Source organism: Microtus ochrogaster, unplaced genomic scaffold (assembly GCF_000317375.1).
Source record: "Microtus ochrogaster isolate Prairie Vole_2 unplaced genomic scaffold, MicOch1.0 UNK45, whole genome shotgun sequence".
In the NCBI taxonomy this organism is placed as follows: Eukaryota; Metazoa; Chordata; class Mammalia; order Rodentia; family Cricetidae; genus Microtus; species Microtus ochrogaster.
In genome coordinates, this window is record NW_004949143.1 from 46,923 (window position 1) to 64,138 (window position 17,216).

Consider the following 17,216-nt stretch of genomic DNA (forward strand, 5'->3'; position numbering starts at 1 on the left):
GGTCCTTGGACTTCCCACAGGTCAGGGAACCCTGATTGCTCTTCGAGCTGATGAGGGAGGGGGACTTGATCGGGGGAGGGGGAGGGAAATGGAAGGTGGTGGCAGGGAGGAGGCAGAAATCTTTAATAAATAAATAAATTAATTAAAAAATAAAGCTAAAATTGACAAAAAAAGGGGGGCTGACTTCTATAACTGTTAAGCTCACAACAGATAAATTTAAAGTAACATTAAGGAAAACATTTTAATCAGTAAATGCATCTCCTCTCCCTCAGCTATTTAGTTAAAAGAGAAAAAGATATTATGTCTATATGACAAAATTCATCTTCTGATATTTTTCTATTACTAAGCCTTTCTCATATCTTAAAGAGACAGGGATATAAACATTGTACCTTCTTTTTGCAACTACGTACACCACTCATAAAGGCTACTTTTACTAAAATGTGGTTATGGATAGAACCACTTTTCTGATTCACAAGGAGAAATTCATATCTGGTTCAAGGAACTTACACAAAACCTGTGCTGCTAAGGAATGTAGTGATATTTTATTTGTAATTTAATAAATAAAGCCTGGCTGAAAATCAGAGAGTAAAACAGCCACACTGGTCAGTCTTACAGACTAGGTAGTGGTAACACATACCTTTACTCCCAGTAGACACAGTAGTTGCCATAGAAACTGGGTGGTAGTGGTGCACACCTCTAATCCCAGAACTAGGGAATATTATAAGACGGGAGGAGGCAGCTCTCAGACACAGTCTCATTCTGAGATTCCTAAAGGCAGGATCACCATTTCAAATTGAGGTAGAGGTAAAAGCCAGTAGCTGGCTGCTTTGCTTTTCTGACCTTCAGGCAAACTTTATTTATTAAAATACAGATGAAATATCACTAGAAAGGAAGCCATAGGCCCAGTGGTTAAACAACTGCCATTGCCTTAGTAAATGAGTGTGATGTCCTGGCTCAGATGCTATCTATGCAGGCTGCTGAGGGAGAATTGTCACCAACAGTCGTACCTGGATGACAATCCTGCATGCTTACTATTGATACATGAGATATGTGCACTGCTATAACCAAGAACATTCCAATTGGATTTAAGGCCAGCCTCACGGAAGGTAATTCACAGTTCATACTGTAAGCCTTGTCAAAGGCACTGGCTGGGGAGTGCATAGGTCCTAGTGTGGAAAGTACTGCTTTTGTTTTGTTAAACAGACATTGTTCATAGCCACAGATTATTGCTGCTGTTAATTTCATCAGGGAAGTGTCTCTTCTCAGTGAGAGGTGGTTGCTGTAGATTTTTAACTGGTCTCAGTTCTGAGTGATACAACTGTTGCTTAGCCCTAGTTGGGAGAAAATAATCATGTATCTGTATCACCCCCTTCCAAGACCCAAGGAACATCACAGAAGAGGGAATGGAAAAATGTAGGAATCAGAGGGAGGGATAAACCCCTGTGGAACTTTGTTCTCCTGGCAAGGAAGGCATGACTTGCATCTTAAAATCCTAGTGTCTGTGAGTGCCTATGTGAGATCTTCCCAAGATTGGGCCTGATAACACTCCCTTGTGGGACTCATGGGGCACTCAGGAAAGGGTCACTGGCACTTGAGGAATAATATATGAAGCACATGAGACTAGATGCCGTAGGCCTCACCTCACCCCAAGAATATATAAGCAGTTAATGGTTGCTATGGGGATGGTACTTTTCTTGGTCGTGTAACTTTGTCATGAGTTACCCATGTTCCTATAGGCACCTCTCACCTATGCTCCTGTAATTAACTCTGATTAAACTCACTGTTTCACCAAACTAGACTTGAATGTAATTATTTCTTTCATATATTTTTGGTGCTCTATATGGGGTGAAAAGGACATCTGTTTACATGTCCCCTAGGAGAATTTAATCCAATAACTCCTCATTCTTGCCATTCTATTCATGCCAGTTAGAATAAGCCATGTTTCGGTGTTGGGACCTTTGCACTACTGACCCTCTGTGAGAAACAGTCTCTGCCCCGAACACCTTTTTGCCTCCATTATGTTAGTAACCAGCTCAGTGCTCTGTTGAGCCTCTAAGATTGTTCAGAGCTATGCACGGAAATCCACACTCTCTCATCAGATCTGTGCTCTGAACACTATTCACACCTCTGTCTTACCTTAAAACAGTACTCATGGCAGCAGATGCCAAGATGTTCAAGGGTAATCTTTGGACAATCTCCGATCTCTCGGCTGCAGTAAGTACAGGCGCCTTCAGTTGGTCTAGGAGATAGAAACAAGAACCAGGCACTCAGACTCTGATAGGATGCAGCAGATCTAGCTTGGTGCAGGCAGACCTAGGTTCGCCAGTATTCCCAGCTTTCCATTGTATTATGTTGTATAACTGGTAGCCAAACTGTTGTATCACCTATGCCAAACTGGTTCTCAAACTTGGAACTATTCTCCTGAATCAGTACTAACAGCCCTCTTCTGCATACCTGGGACCATGGGGCACACCCTTTCTCCCAGTTACTATCAAGGCCACCCTATCTCTAGCCTCATTGTATACTCTGCTCAGAGCTCATCCTAAATTCTCTAGAAGATCCTGACTTCTGGATCAGTTGTATCCTCTTTTCTAAGGTTCCTTTTATTTCTGAGAATCATCTCCGATCCTCCCTTCTTTTCTTTTCTATCCCTAACAGGAACTGCTGAAAGAGGCTCTTTTCTCTGATCCTACAGGCTAAAATTAAGAGTTCTGTCTTCCAGAGTTGTAGACCTGATTCCAACAGGAGCCAGGGTGTCATTAGCACTGCCATGACTATTAATGGTTTGCCCTGTGTGGTGGTTTGAATAAATATGGCTCACATAGGCTCGCAGGGAGTGACACTATTAGGAAGTATGGCCTTGTAGGAGTAGATATGGCTTTATTGGAGGAAGTGTGTTACTGGAGGTAGGCTTTGAGATTTCAGATGCTAAAGTCAGGTCTGGTACCTCACTCCCTCTTCCTCCTGCCTAGAGATCTGGATGTAGAACTCATAGATCTTTATCTAGCACCATGTCTGCCTGCATGCTGCCACGTCCCACCATAATGATAATGGACCAAACCTCTAAACTGTAAGCCAGTCCTAATTAAATGGTTTCCTTTATAAGAGTTGCTGTGGCCGGGTGGTGGTGGTGGTGCATGCCTTTAATCCCAGCACTCGGGAGGCAGAGGCAGGCAGATCTCTGAGAGTTCGAGGCCTGCCTGGTCTACAAGAGCTAGTTCCAGGACAGGCATCAAAGCTACAGAGAAACCTTGTCTCGAAAAAAAAAAAGAGTTGCTGTGGTCTTGGTGTCTCTTCACAGCAATAAAATCCAACTAAGAAGTTGGTACCAGGGTTGGGGGTACTGCTGTGATAGACCTGACCATGTTTTGGTTCAGAGGAATTTGGACTTTGGTACTTTGGGTTAGGAAAGCAGTTGAATGCTTTAAGTATGGCACACTGGGCCACACTAGTAGGAACATGGAAAACAATGGTGCTGAGGGTGATTTTAACCAAGGGGACCAAACACAAGAGGTTTTAGAAGAGAAGAATATTAGTATGTGGCCTAGAGATGGTTCTTGTGATATTTTGGTGAAGAATGTAGCTGCTTTCTGCCCTAGTCCAAAATATCTGCCTGAGGCTAAAGTGAAAAATTATGTATTGACAGTTTTAGCAGAGGACATTTTAAAACAACCTGGCATTGACTATGTTGTGTTGCTATTAATGACCAGTTTTATGCAGATCTATAATGAAAATGCGCAAGCTAAGCAAGGAAATATACAAAATGTGCAGTTTATGGAGAAAACGAGCTCCATGAATTGTAAACAGACTAAAGAAAAGCCTGATGCTAAGTGGAATGAAGGGAGTAGTGACCTCAGAGGAAGACCCCACCCAACTAAGCTTCCAACTGTGAAAAGGAATTAAAGGAAAGTTTATGCCAGCACTTGGGAGGTAGAGGTTGGAGTATCTCTGAGTTGGAAGCCAGTCTGGTTTATAGAGCTGAGTTTCAGGATAGCCAAACTTAAGCAGTGAAGGAAACCATCAAAAACAGAAAGCCAGTGAAAATATATTTGAATGAGGGGGCCATGTTCCAGCCCCAGCAAGCAGCAGAACTTGGCAGCTTCTGCCACACCGTTCTGGTTTTAGAGTCAAGAACAGAAGAAAGGGGCTATGGAATCACCCTCTGAAACTAAGGAAAGCTTCTGAGGCCAGGCATGTGTCAGGGGTGTCCCTGCATGGAGGTCCAGAGAGGCCATTGCGTGAAGCTGGGAAGGTGAAGCCTGGATTGCCTTGAAGACCCCAAGATGTTGAAGATGCCAGAGCCATGGGATACTTGCCCAAAACTGCTAACAGGGAGTGGAACCACCCCAAGAGAGAGAAGTGTGTCATAGTCAACAAAGCTGAAAGGAGTTGGAGATCTGAAGAACATTTTGACATCAGACATGCAGAGGCAGAGTTTGGAGTTTGCCCTGATGGTTTTTGGTCTTGCTTTGGTCCAGTATTTCCTCACTATGCTCTCTTTCCTATGTTTTGGAATGGTTATATATATTCTATGCCATTATATGTTGGAAGTATGTGATCTGCTTTTTTATTTTGATTTTATAGGGGGTTACAATTAAGAGATTGGTTCATTGTAGGTGCTTCCTTGAAAGAGAATGGTTTAGTTCCTGTGAGGATGTAATAAAGAAGCCTGGCTTTCCTTTTCTCCAATGTGCTTCTCCTGTGTGTCTTCTAGTCTATGTGATGCCATCTGCTATGAGATCTAGAACCACAGCCAAATAGATAGTAGGTCCATGCTCTTGAATTTCAAAGACTGTGAACTAAATAAACCTGGATTCTATTTACTTGACCCCTAGTACCCTGCCCTTCATAAAGTGGGCATTTAGGTATTTTCTTTGTATGTTTGTTTTTGAGAACGGGTCTCACTGTGTAGTCAGTCCTAGGTGCCCTGAAACTTGCTGTATAGACCAAGCAGGGCTCAACTTCACAGAGATTCCCCTGCCTTTGCCTCCTGAATGCCAGTAGTAAAGGCGTTCTCCCATGTCCAGCCTTGGGTATTTTGTTAAGCAGCATGTAATAGACTATGAAGTCATGTAATGAGTGACTTATCAAGTGATTGGTGATTGCTCAGGATTCAGTTATCTGGATTTTTCTTCAAATATGATGGAGGGGACATCTGTAAGCTTACCTCTTTACAAGTCTCTGTACCTGTTTGTAGGGGTGAAGGGGAGTACACTGGTAGGGTCTGCTTCATGCCACTTTCTCCCCAGTCTAACTGTGACTTCTGAGTGTAATCCACAGTAAGACAGATCTCATAATAAGTGAGAATATTTGCCAGAGGTGAAATATTCATAACCTGTTAGGTGTCAAGCCCCAGGATTCATTTTTGGCTTTGCCAGTAACTCCGTGTAACTGTCCCCCATAACTTGAATAGATTCACTCTCTAATGTAGACTTTTTTCTTTCCTATTCCAAGAATTTAAAAATAGCCCTTATTTGTCCTATGACTGCTGTTATCTGGTGTGCTATACTCCTAGTTCAGTTCCATGGCTTCAGGCCACTGTGTACCCAAGAAGACCTTGTGTCTTCTTGAAGACACAACTTTGTTTTCCCTACACAACAATGTCTTGTGTAGTTGTGTTTTCTTTTGGTAGCTGTCAGATGTGCAATTGAATCAAATGAATCATTGGGTTCTATTCTGAAGAGTCTATCCTGCTGTCAAGAGCCTCCTTGGGCTTTCTTTCAGACACTGAAATTTCCTTCCTTGGCAGCCTTTTGTGTCTACGTTTCATCTGGGTTACAGGCTTCATTTGATGCAGATGTGACGTCCTGACTAGGGTAGGACCACCTTATGCTGTGTCCCACTGTGTGATCTGCAAAGAGACCACAAGTTTCAAAGTAGCAGAGAAAAGACCCATGTGAAGCTCTTCCTCAGTGCTCTCTCATCTAGGGAACTGGAAGACCTCTGTCGAGAAAGCAGACATACCTCTCGGAGGGTGGAGTTACTTCATGTGGGGGTTTCTTCTCCGGGTTCAGTGAGTCCTCAATGCTGCTGCTACTGCAGGGAGAGTAACGGAGAAGAGAGCACAATATGAGCCAGTGGGACCCTCAGGTCCTTCGACCAGCAGGAAAAAATGATGAATTTCACTTCTTGTACATAGGTGTGGGTTTTATATGGGAACTTCCAGGAGCCCAGACTCTGAGGAAATCAGAAACTAAATGTGCTGGCTAGTTTTATGTCAAGGTGACACAAGGTAGAATCATTTCAGAAATAGGAACCTCAGTTGAGAAAATGCACCCATAAGATCAGGCTGTAGGAACGTCTGGAGGGCATTTTCTCAGTTGGTGATTGACATGGGAGGGCTCAGCCCTTTGTGGGTGGTGCCATCCTGGGCTGGTGGTCTTGGAGAAAGCAGACTGAGCAAGCAAGTCATGGGCAGTAAGCCAGTAAGCAGCACCCTCCATGGCCTCTGCATCAGCTCCTGCCTCCAGGTCCCTGCCCTGCTTGAGTCCCTGTCCTGCTTCCTTCAGTGGTGGACTATGATGTGGAAGTGTAAGATAAATACTTTTCTCCTCAAGTTGCTTTGGTCTTGGTGCTTGGTCCCTACAATAACTCTGATAAGGGCAGAAACTGGTACCAGGATAGTGGGTGTTGACCATGTTTTGGGGAGGACTGTGGAACCCCGGATTAGAAAAGCCACTGAGTGTCCAAAGCTTGGGCCATTCTGTGGGAGCGTGGACAATAAGAACGCTGAGAAGGGTGCGGATAATGGAGGCCTGGCCTGGGAAGTTCCCGAGGGAAGTTTGAGAGCGCGTCCTTAATGACTCCTCTAAGGGCTTTTGCATATTCTGAGTTGAGAATCTGTGGTTCTAGTTAGCTGGGCTGAAATATCAGTGGTGATTAGTAAGGAACCAGAAGTACTGAACTGAAACTTTTGTTTTGCTGAGGTACTTGATGCTGACCAGCTGCGGCTGAAGAAATCAGCTCCAAAAAGAGAGCTACATCACTGAGGTGAAGTCTGGTGGGAAGTGTTTCTTCTGAGTCAGCACGCAGAAGCTGTGTTCCAGAAGAGGCCAAGGCTGTAACTCATGCTGGCAGCTGAACTTGGTAGTATAAGAGTCACCCAGGTGCAGTGGTAGGTCATGGAGAACAGCTAAGGCCTGGCACTGTGAGGCAGGGCTGCAGGCCCTGAAGAGAGCCTGGAGAGGCTGTTGGTGAAAGTGCAGCCCAGTTGCAACTAGAGACCCTGGTACTTTTGGAGATTCCAGTACCATGAAATGAGCACCAAGGACAGCAGCGGCTGTAGTGTGGAGCCAGCTAGAGCCTTGAGGAGACAAGCCCTGTGTGCTGCAGAGGGTAGCGCTGGAGAAGCGGCCCAAGCACGTTGGAGGACCCCAGAAGATGGTGAGTGGATCCAGATACTGGATACTGAGTTGTTAACAGTTGGAGTTTGGGTTTGCTTTGATTTGATTGTGACTGTGCCCTGGTTCTTCCCTCTTGAAGTAATATATACATTTATTTATTTTATAGGCACCCAAGATTGAGACATTGGATTTTTTTAAAGTTTCAGTTTTAGAAGAGACTGGGTGTTTAAAAAGACTGAATTTTTAAAGACTGGGACTTTTAAATTCTAGGATGTTTTTAATATAATGTAGATATTAACATGTGATCCAGAGGATGGATAAGAAAGGAAAGGTTACGGCTTACTAGGGGTAGGCTTGTGTATCAGGTTGACAAGGGATCAACCATGCTGGTTAGAGAGGTAGGTGGGTGGTGTTGTACTGAAAAGAGGAAGTACCTTCCTGCATGGCATCAGATCAGAAAGCAAGCAGACAAGGGGATCATGAAAGAACATGGAGGCTAACAATGATTTTCTGTCACCTAACTACACAGAAAACCTGCAAACCCTAAATCATGCATTAGGAGGCATCTGCAGTACGCCTTCATTCACTGGATTACCCGGTAGCTACTCTCCACTGAGTCCTGAATGAAGGAATGGGATGCAGGAATGAAGGCAGCACTGGGCCTGGTACAGGCTATGACAAAGCAGCTGACACTGTTCTTACCTGCCATAGTGTGAAAACACTGGCTTTCCAGAAGCCACTTCAGTAGCATCCATGTACTCCTTCACGAAGAGAATCCCTTTGCTGTAGAAGGAGCATATCAGAATAGGATGTGTACTCAAAGATTTCAGGGGACTGGGCCTGGCCCAAAGAAGAGGGTCAGTGCCCCTGACCAGTTTTATGGAAATGCAGAAGCTCACGAGAAGGGTAGAGGGGCTAGTGGGCTCCACAAGCCAGGCTGCAAGGGTAGCAGCAGACAGAGATGCAGGCTGTTGATGCCATTGGACACGTGGCCTCAAATCTTAGGCTCTGGGTTCATTTTGTGTATGGTTTGAGAGATGTAAAAGATGGCTCCCTGAACCAATGGTAGCACACCCTCTTCCATGGAAGCTCGAGCCCCCAGCCCTCTCCCAGACTTGGGTGTTGCCGGCCCTCTGCTTTCCTCTACCTCTTCTGTGGCTGAGTCTCCTTTCACATTCCACCCACAATCAGAATGTTGTCAGTGGCTGAGCGACAGATGGCTGGTTCTTTCCACTCAGCACCTTACCTGCAGCATTGACCCGCTACTTCGTATTTCCTTATCAATCATGTTCTGGGGACCTACAAGTCACCTCACTCTCTGCTTTTGGGAAGCCTTCCAAGCTTTGGAAACTAGTTCTGCTTTATCATGGTTCAGTGTAGTCCCAATGTTGACCTGCAATTCCATGCTCCTAACCCCTGGCCTGATATCAGCATATACCTCTTATTCAGCAGGGTACCTAGACTGGCATCCCTTCTTGTAGACTAAGAGGTGAAAGAGTGGGAGAGAGAGAGAGAGACAGACAGACAGACAGACAGACAGACCTGGCCTCCCTGGCTTTCATGGGTCTTCCCAGGCATGTCCCTCAGGGATGCTAGCAAGGCCCTGCAGATGGCAAAGCCTTGCCACCAGCTGCATCTCCTAGTGTCCTATAAGTAGCTTCTTGTTGAGATGTGGAGAAGGAAAGCATGCTACAGGACCATGTCCAATCCCACCAGTATGCTTGGGAAGTATAAGGTTTATACTTGCGCAACTAAGAACTGTACTATATCTGCCCGTTTGCTACTGGGATGCCAGGAGTTGAAGGAAACCTTATAGAGAAAGCAACACAGAACAAAAGTGACATCCTTTACTTGCAAGGAGGTTATGAGGAACCTCCATGAGTAAGAACATCACAGCTTAGTTGCCCTTCTTACGTAGTTGAGCTGCAGTCCAGCTCACTTGAGGCAGTTGGCATACGCAGCTCTTCAGAAGCAGCAGCAACATTAACAGTGACGGCGAAGCTTGAAGGGCTCTGCAGCCTGGTAGAAATGGAGAAAAGAGTGAGCTTGGCTCTACTTTCTGAGTTAAACAGTGCTTTATGGACTAACCTCAAGTTTGCTACTTCAAGGCCTTTGAAAGCATGCCAGTGTTTGGGTAACAGTAGCTGCTCTTGAATGTTCCTCAGAGATTAGTGAGTGGAGCCTCTCTCTATGCAGACGAGAAAACCCAGGTAGGATGGGGAGAGACACTGCCTAAATCAAAATGATTCAGGGTGAAACGTCTTTCAATCTCTACTGTGACTTCTGGACTACAGCCTAGAACCTTGGCATCAGTAACGTATCCATCAGGCAGCCAGGAGGGAGCAGCCAGGGCAAACAGTATAGTGTGCTAGTTCAGAAACCAGAAAAGACAGTTTTTCTGTAGGATTAACTCCCTCGCCCCACATCAAACTCCCTGGAGAACTGCAGGCCATGGGAAGAGAGTTGGACTCATGCATTAATGGGAAGGTAGGTAAGATGCACCTCATTCTGCAAGACACCAGTCACCTTGGCTGCAGCACATGGCCCTGGGCCTGGATGTCAGCACCTAAGTAGCTCTCGAGGCCTTTCTTTGGCCAGCCTTTACTGACTCAGCATGCATAGCACAGTGATTAACAGTGCAGGCTCTAGACTCTTGCCGCTGTGCATTCGAATTCATGTTAGGACCCTTCATACCGAAACAGTAAGATCCAGGAGTTATGAGAGACCCTGTCTCAAAAAATAAAGTAGAGAGGCTGGGAAGAATAAAATGTGATGACTGAATACGCAAAAAATCTAGGCAATGTGGCAGTCACCTATGACCCCAACAGGGGGCCTTGGAAATAGGGGATCCCTGGGGCAAGGTGGCTAGCTATACTAACAGGAATTGGCAAGCTCCAGGTACAGCAAGAGACCCTGTCTCAAGAAAAAAAAAATTATCAAAGATAACTGATGCCAATTTAGACCCACATACATGCATTTGCACCCACCTTGTATGTGCACATGCAAACACATGCACACACCACACACACCCACACCACACACATACCCATGCAAAACATTAATAAACACACCTGGGCTCATCCTCTGGCCTCCACATACTCATAGATGGGTAAGCATGTCTGCATACACTTAACATACATGCACACACAGACACACACACGCACGCACACACACATACAAAGGATGCCAGCAGTAAAGAGACAAAAAAAAGGAATAAAGGAGACTTCCCAGTATCTGCAATGTAAACAGCAAGAGGTCTCCAAAGTTCTTCATCCTTTCCAATGACTCCTCTCCCTAACCTACAAGGCCTGCCTCTGGTCACCTTCCTCTATTCCCATCAGCCACAGGGCCCTTCTTTCAGGCCCTCTTTCCTCTTCTCTCCCAGCTGCTACCGGCCTTCCCTGTTAACAACACTTTGCCTGACCCTCTCGGCCCTAGCACAGGTTTTTTCCTAGGCTGATAACAAACAGAAAAACAGTATGCACATCTTGGCGATTAACAGTGCAGGCTCTGGCATCTGATTTGTATCCTAATTCCTGTTAAGACTCTTGGAACTGAGAGACCCGGGAAGCAAAGGTGAGAACAAGACAGTGGGTCAGAATCAAGTCGGAGGGCAGAATAGCCAGGACAGCCAGGAAAAATAGAGAAAAGTCATACTAGACTTCGGAAAATAAAGAGGTTTTTTTTGTTTGTTTTTTGTTTTCCAATGAGAAAAGATATGTATAAGCACCCTTGGTGTAGCCAGGCCCTGCTTATCTGAGGCCAGGCATCAGAAAGCTCCCACTCTGACCATCTTGGTGGGGGGGGCAGCCTTTAATTACGGCAATACGTTTCAACCACAACCCCATGAATGCTTAACTCCCCCAAGCCCACATTTTCAGGCTTCAGTGGCTGCTGAACTGCAGCCCTGTTCTGACATATGATGCGATGATTCTTCCTCGCTCACTCCGCTTCCTGCTGCTCTCTAGCCCCTCAGGCCTGTGCCGAGGGGGCGGGTGGCCAGTGCAGGCTCTTACTTGGTATTATCCAGTTTCATTTGCTGCTCGAGTCCGCTGGGGCTGCTCTGTGGCTCTGGAGTGCTTGCATCTTCAAGTTCTTGACTAGACACAGCTTGGTCCCCTTGGCCACCTTGTAGGACCTCAGGTGTCTCCTGCCAGGCCTCACATATCTTGGGGGTCACATTTTCACAGGCCGCCGGAGTGCTAAGAAAGTGTATATTATGTATATGTTATGTATACATATGTGTGTGTGTGTGTGTGTGTGTGTGTGTGTGTATTATGCTAAGAGGGGCAGAAGCCTGACCTTGCTGGGTCTCTGGGGTCTGGCTATCACTTCCCAAGGGCATTGGGTAACCCATCTCAAGAGCCAAGCGACACCTAACTCTCAGAAAGCAGGCAGTATCAAAGTGGCAATCAGAGGAAAAGGTTTGGTTTCCATGGCTTCAGTCTTTACTAATTCTTCCATTTATCCAAACATTTACTTCTTGGTACCACATCCAAATCATCTTCATTTCCCCAGGCCCTCCAGTATTTTCCTTCAAATTTCTGGCCTAAATGGCTTCGTGTCTCTCTGATTTTTACTGTTGATGGTTAATCTTGACTGCCACTTGATGGGTTTAAAGTCATCTAGCAGGCATTCCTCTGGGCACATATATGGGGGGGTTCCTAGAGACATTGACTCAAGGAAGGAAGGTTCTCCTTGAATCGGGGTGGCAGCATGAGTTGGGACGCTGAACTGAATAAAACAGTCAAAAGGAGGTGCAGAGCTGAGCGGCTGTAGGAGAGACTCAGCATATGTTTCTTGCTCAATATTGTTTGTTATATTTATTATTTGTTACTATTGTATATAGTTGTATTTGGTTTGGCTCTATCTTATTTAGACAAAAAGGGGAGATGTAGGAGAGACTCAGCCAATCACATTACTTGTAGGGCGGGGTCCCCCGAGGATATTTTTTACTTATAAAGATTGCAGGCATGCTCCCTGCTGCCCCTTCTGCTTTCCTGTTCTCCGCGGGAACCTCTGGTTCTGTAAGTCTATTTCCCAATTAAAGCTCTATATATTTATTACAATTTCTGTCTGCATTCATTTACGCCGGTACAAGCGGTCTTCAGCTTGGCTTCCTGATTGCTCTCGCAGTGTGAGCTGCTGTCCCTTGCTCTGATGCCTTCTGACCATACCGGACTGTTTCCCTCAAGCTGGGGGTCCAAATCAATTCTCCTGTTGAGAAACTGCTCCTTGCAGGTGGCCACCGCAAGGAAAAAAGCAATTAATGGAACGTTTTTCCCATTTCATGTCCTTGCTTAGGACTTTAGAAGAGAGGACACACGATTAGTGCCTCTGTTTTCTCATTTCGGGTTAAAAAGAAAATAGAAATGGAGAGAAACACCTACCGATGAAGGTTGGGAGCCTACAAGTTTGGAACCAAAGGGCAGGCTCCCTTTATATCCCTGAACCACATGGATTTTCCCATCAAGCTGATAGCGACAGCTATCCAGACAACTGGGGATTTTGTGGAAAAACAACAGACCTGTTCTCGAACACTCCCTTCACGTGTAATATAAGCTAACAAACCTCGACACTCTAGACAGAGGTCACATCTTTACTCCAGCCTACTGGGCTGACACCTGGACCCCTACAGGCACTTCAAAGTCGGCAAGACCAATGACCTGAACATCGCATCTGCACAGCAACTCCTCAAGCTTCCGCATCCTCAGCTAGTTCCTTTCTGCATCCACCCTGTCACTGCAAACAGAAATCTGGGCACTGCCTTTCTAGCGCCATTGCTTTTAATTAAAGTCAGCATCACCTGTAGCATCGCAGCTCACCTGCAGCCTGAGCCACAACCTCCGCATGAGTCTCTTGCCTTGTGCGCTGCGCATCTCCCTGACCTGACACCCCATGCAACTTATCTCCTACATGAAACCAAGTTGGTTGGCCCTCTGGCTCCTCGGGAGCAAGTGATTGCCTAGCCCCTCCCAATGCTTCTTGGCAGGCCACCAATTAGTTTTCATTCCTTGTAGTCTCCCCTACCCTTTGCCTCTGGTTTCCTCAACCTGGAATGCCTTCTCCAGCATGTCTATTGGGGGAAATTCTCCTTAGCCTTCAAACCCAGCTCCAACCTCAAGCTTCCTGGAAAGAAATGCCCATCCATCACCAAAGGAAAGGACAACAGGACCAATCACCTTCTCCTGCATCTGTAGGTTGCGCTTTTTAAAGCTTACTTTAAAAATTTCTGTTGTTTCTTCATTGTACCTGGTACTGTGTCACAGAAGGACAATTTTTTTAAAAAAAATTTAAATTTAAAATATAAAGCATTTTGTATACTGAGCACATTTCGCCGGTTTCCTTTCTATTTCATGCCACTGATTTTATGTACCTTTTCTTTCTTTTTTTTAAAAAAAACAATCTAGGAACCATAAAAGAGAGAAAACATGATTATTTATCTTTCTGGGACTGGCTTAGTATGATGACCTCCAGTTACACCCCTTTTCCTGCAAGTGATGTAACTTTTTTATGGCTAAAAAGAATTCCACTGTGAACATGCAGCGCATGTCCTTTATCCACTTCTCTGGAGCTGGAGACAGAGGCTGCCTCAATCCCTTGACTGTTCTGAATAGTAGGCTTCAGGTTTTATCGCACTGAAGGAAGAAGCCACATGATTTGACAGTTAGGTACGATGTTGTTTAAGCAACTGTACCTTCTCCTGTCTCCCTGGTTCCTAGAGTCTTGACTCTTCTCAGTATCTCTGTTTCTCTGAGGAATCCTTTGCTTTGCTCCTCATGACTGCCTAACACTTTTGTTTGCACCCTAGAAATCACCAAGCAGCACAAGGACTCTGCATGTAATGGTCTGTGTGCGTGCCCAGAGATGTGTGGGCTGGCAGGCGAAGAGCATTCTCGAGAGCCTGGCCTTCATAGTCACCTCGACCCCAGTCCCAGTCTCCATCCGTCATGCGGACACAGACACCAACACCAACATTCTTCTTCACCCTTTCTCTCCCTGCCTCACAGTCTATGGAACTCATACTCTGTGTCATACTTTGACACCATCATTGTATAAATGAAAATAGTCTTCACCATCCCTAGGACCCCACACACAGACACTCTGGGAGACAGACTTCCCTCCTGCCTCATGCACTGGGAAATGGCCAGGCTTCTTGCAGTGATCACAGCCCATCCCAGCTTCCTAATCCCAGGAAGTTGTCAGTGCTGCCTGAGAAAAGAAGCCAGGCAGTGGCTGGGCCAGTGTGTCACACAATGGCCTGGACTGAGAGAAGCAGTTCCCTCCTACCGCGTGGCCATCACACACACCTTGGCCACAGGCATCAGAAGGCCAGGGTAAGATCTTACCTGCTGGTACGGGCCTCAGATGGGACGAGCTGACCGAGTGCACTGAAGTTGTCCCCCAGCTCCAGGGTGTTGGGATCTGCAGGCTGTTGAGGGGCCACAGCTGGGTCTCCCTGGCTGCCTTCTGTAGTACCATATGTCTCCTGACAGGCCTGGATGGTCATGGGAGCCATGTTCACCTCCCCATCAGCTGAGGGGCTGAGGAAGAAAAAGTATCATAGAGAGAGAGAGTCCCAGGGGACCGTTCCACCACACTCTACTGGCATCTCCCATGGCCATAGGATGGGATACTCTCATCTAAAGAGAGGAGCCAGGTACTGCTGCTCCCTTGTCACTAAAAGGGATTGCCCCATGTGTCACAAACACAGTAATGTTATCCCTGAAGCACCCGCGCTGCACACTCCATGGCAGGGGCCACAGGAAAGGCAGCAGATGCCCTTAGATGGTGTTCCCCTCCTCCCACCCTCCCTTGTCTTCAAGCACTGAGACTGGGACCGTGGTATCCCAGCATTCCCTCCTGAGTCCCTCCTAATTCTACCCTCCCACAAGAGAAGAACATGACCACTATCCCTGGAACGCATCTGTGCACATCAAGCCCATAGCAGGCAGGGCTCTAAGCTGCTGTATCAAAAAGAATGAGTGGTAGCCATGATTTTCAGCCTCAGGTGAGGAGAAGCTAAAACCCCTCTGCAGCGAAAAGAAAGCAACTGTCACGTCCAGCTCTATCGGGGAAAAGCAGTAGTAGAAACAGAGGTTGTCCTGGCCAAATGAGCCAACAGAACAAAGACTCTCCAACACTAAGCCACTGCAACTTCAGGAGCTGTAAACTTTATAGGTCATGAAAAAGAGTGAGCAGACAGACATGCCCAGGAGGCCCTTCTGTGCAATGTAGCATCCGGGAGGGGGTGTCTTAGTTTCCTGCTGAGCTGCTAGCAAGTCCTGTGGGCCGAGAGAAAATAGCAGCAAAGGAGGCCTTTGAAGGCCTCTGAAGCCTGCAGAATCTGGTGGCTTAAGACAGCCACTGCCAACTCTTGACCTAGCTACACTCTGCCTGGAAGACAACGTCACTCTCTATATACGCCTGCATCCATAGTGTAACTCACTGCTTGGCAACACTTGCTAGCAGTGAGACCCTCTCATGTAGGATGCAAACTATAAACAACTCGGGCTAGAAGGAAAAAGGCAAAGCAGTGTGTTATTAAATGACTGAATAAGTGGATAAAATAAACTGGCAGTGGGAAAGCGAGGTGAGCTCTCTGGAGTCTCATCGGATAGTTTCTCTACAACTACTTCATTTAGCTTGACGGTTTTATAAAATGAGTATTTGATAGTATTTTGTGACCCCCCAAATGTCCTGTGTGCTTTACATATGTAAACCCATTTATTCTCTTTAAAGTCTATATAGTAGGAGCTATTTCCGTTATTGTTCCTGTACGAGCTGAGCAGCACGCCCAAGCTCCCAGAGAGTTAAATCAAAGCTTCAGAATCCAAGCTCTCAGCCCTCTATGCACAATCAAACGAACACTGGGCAAAATCCCTCTAGCTTCTGACAGTTAAATTAACTCTATGACCTGGGCAAAGTTTTGCCCCGTGGCTGGTCCTGACCTCATGCTCCTCAATTAGTTTGTTTATCAAATGTACAGAGAACTGTGAAATTACACAGTAGAGTCCCTGTCCAGGAGAGAGAGGTCAGTCATGAATGACCTTGAGGTCCAGCCAGTACTGTAGTAACCCCTGCAAACAGCCCAGGTGAGGCCATTCACAAATTGGCCACTGTAGCCAACCGCACTCCCCCCCCCCCCCCCCACGCAGAGATCTGGGGGGGGGGGGATGGGATGGGCAATCAGGATCATTTGTGATCCTCCGGCGCTATCTTGTGGCTGGCGCAGGAACTGCCGCAGGAGAAATCTTGTTGACGCTAGTCTCCGGAGCAGCCATTTCGCCTTTCCTGCTGTCTCATACCCCAGCTAGCTCGCGGCTGCAGGAAATGGCTGCGCGAGTAGGCATATTCACACCCAAGCTCTTGCCTAGACACCCACGCCCAGAGCATCATGCGCATGCTCATAACCGCAGGCAGAGCACCAAATTGTAGACCTGCGCAGTTGAAGTATGCGGCAGTCTAATTAGAATAGGTACAGGCGCACGAGTTCTGTACCCGCGGTGCGTGTTCGCGGCAGTCTGATTGTACCTGTGGTTCACATTGACATTTTCAGTGTGTGTCCCCGAAGAGATGGTAATAGAGGAAGGCTTGTCAACCTTAATACAATGAACATTGTAGACTGGATAAAGCTAGTGTGTGTTTTGAAAAGAATCAGGCAACATTTTCACTTGTTTAGCAGCGCCCAGATTCCTATCCTTTAGAACCCACTCTTGGCTGTGACATCCAAAAATAACTTGGCTTATTATGAGACCACACAGGAAGGTAGGGGGTAGGCAGAGCAAACCTCTGATTAAGAATTGCTCTCCTAGTAATTAAAGGCATGGTGGCACACACCTTTAATCCCAGCACTCGGGAGGCAGAGGCAGG

General features: G+C 46.4%; 1 protein-coding gene across 1 annotated transcript in view; it reads right to left on the minus strand.

The window, feature by feature from the left end:
• Positions 1–17,216, minus strand: part of Znf185 (zinc finger protein 185 with LIM domain) — an 89,853-nt gene that overhangs the window by 11,725 nt on the left and 60,912 nt on the right. Inside the window, exons 14-19 of the mRNA XM_026777073.1 lie at positions 14,693–14,887; positions 11,360–11,545; positions 9,258–9,362; positions 8,046–8,126; positions 5,965–6,036; positions 2,137–2,239 (exon numbers count right to left, since the gene is read on the minus strand). Of these exons, the coding sequence (XP_026632874.1) occupies positions 2,137–2,239; positions 5,965–6,036; positions 8,046–8,126; positions 9,258–9,362; positions 11,360–11,545; positions 14,693–14,887 (742 nt within the window). The remainder of the gene's footprint in view (positions 1–2,136; positions 2,240–5,964; positions 6,037–8,045; positions 8,127–9,257; positions 9,363–11,359; positions 11,546–14,692; positions 14,888–17,216) is intronic.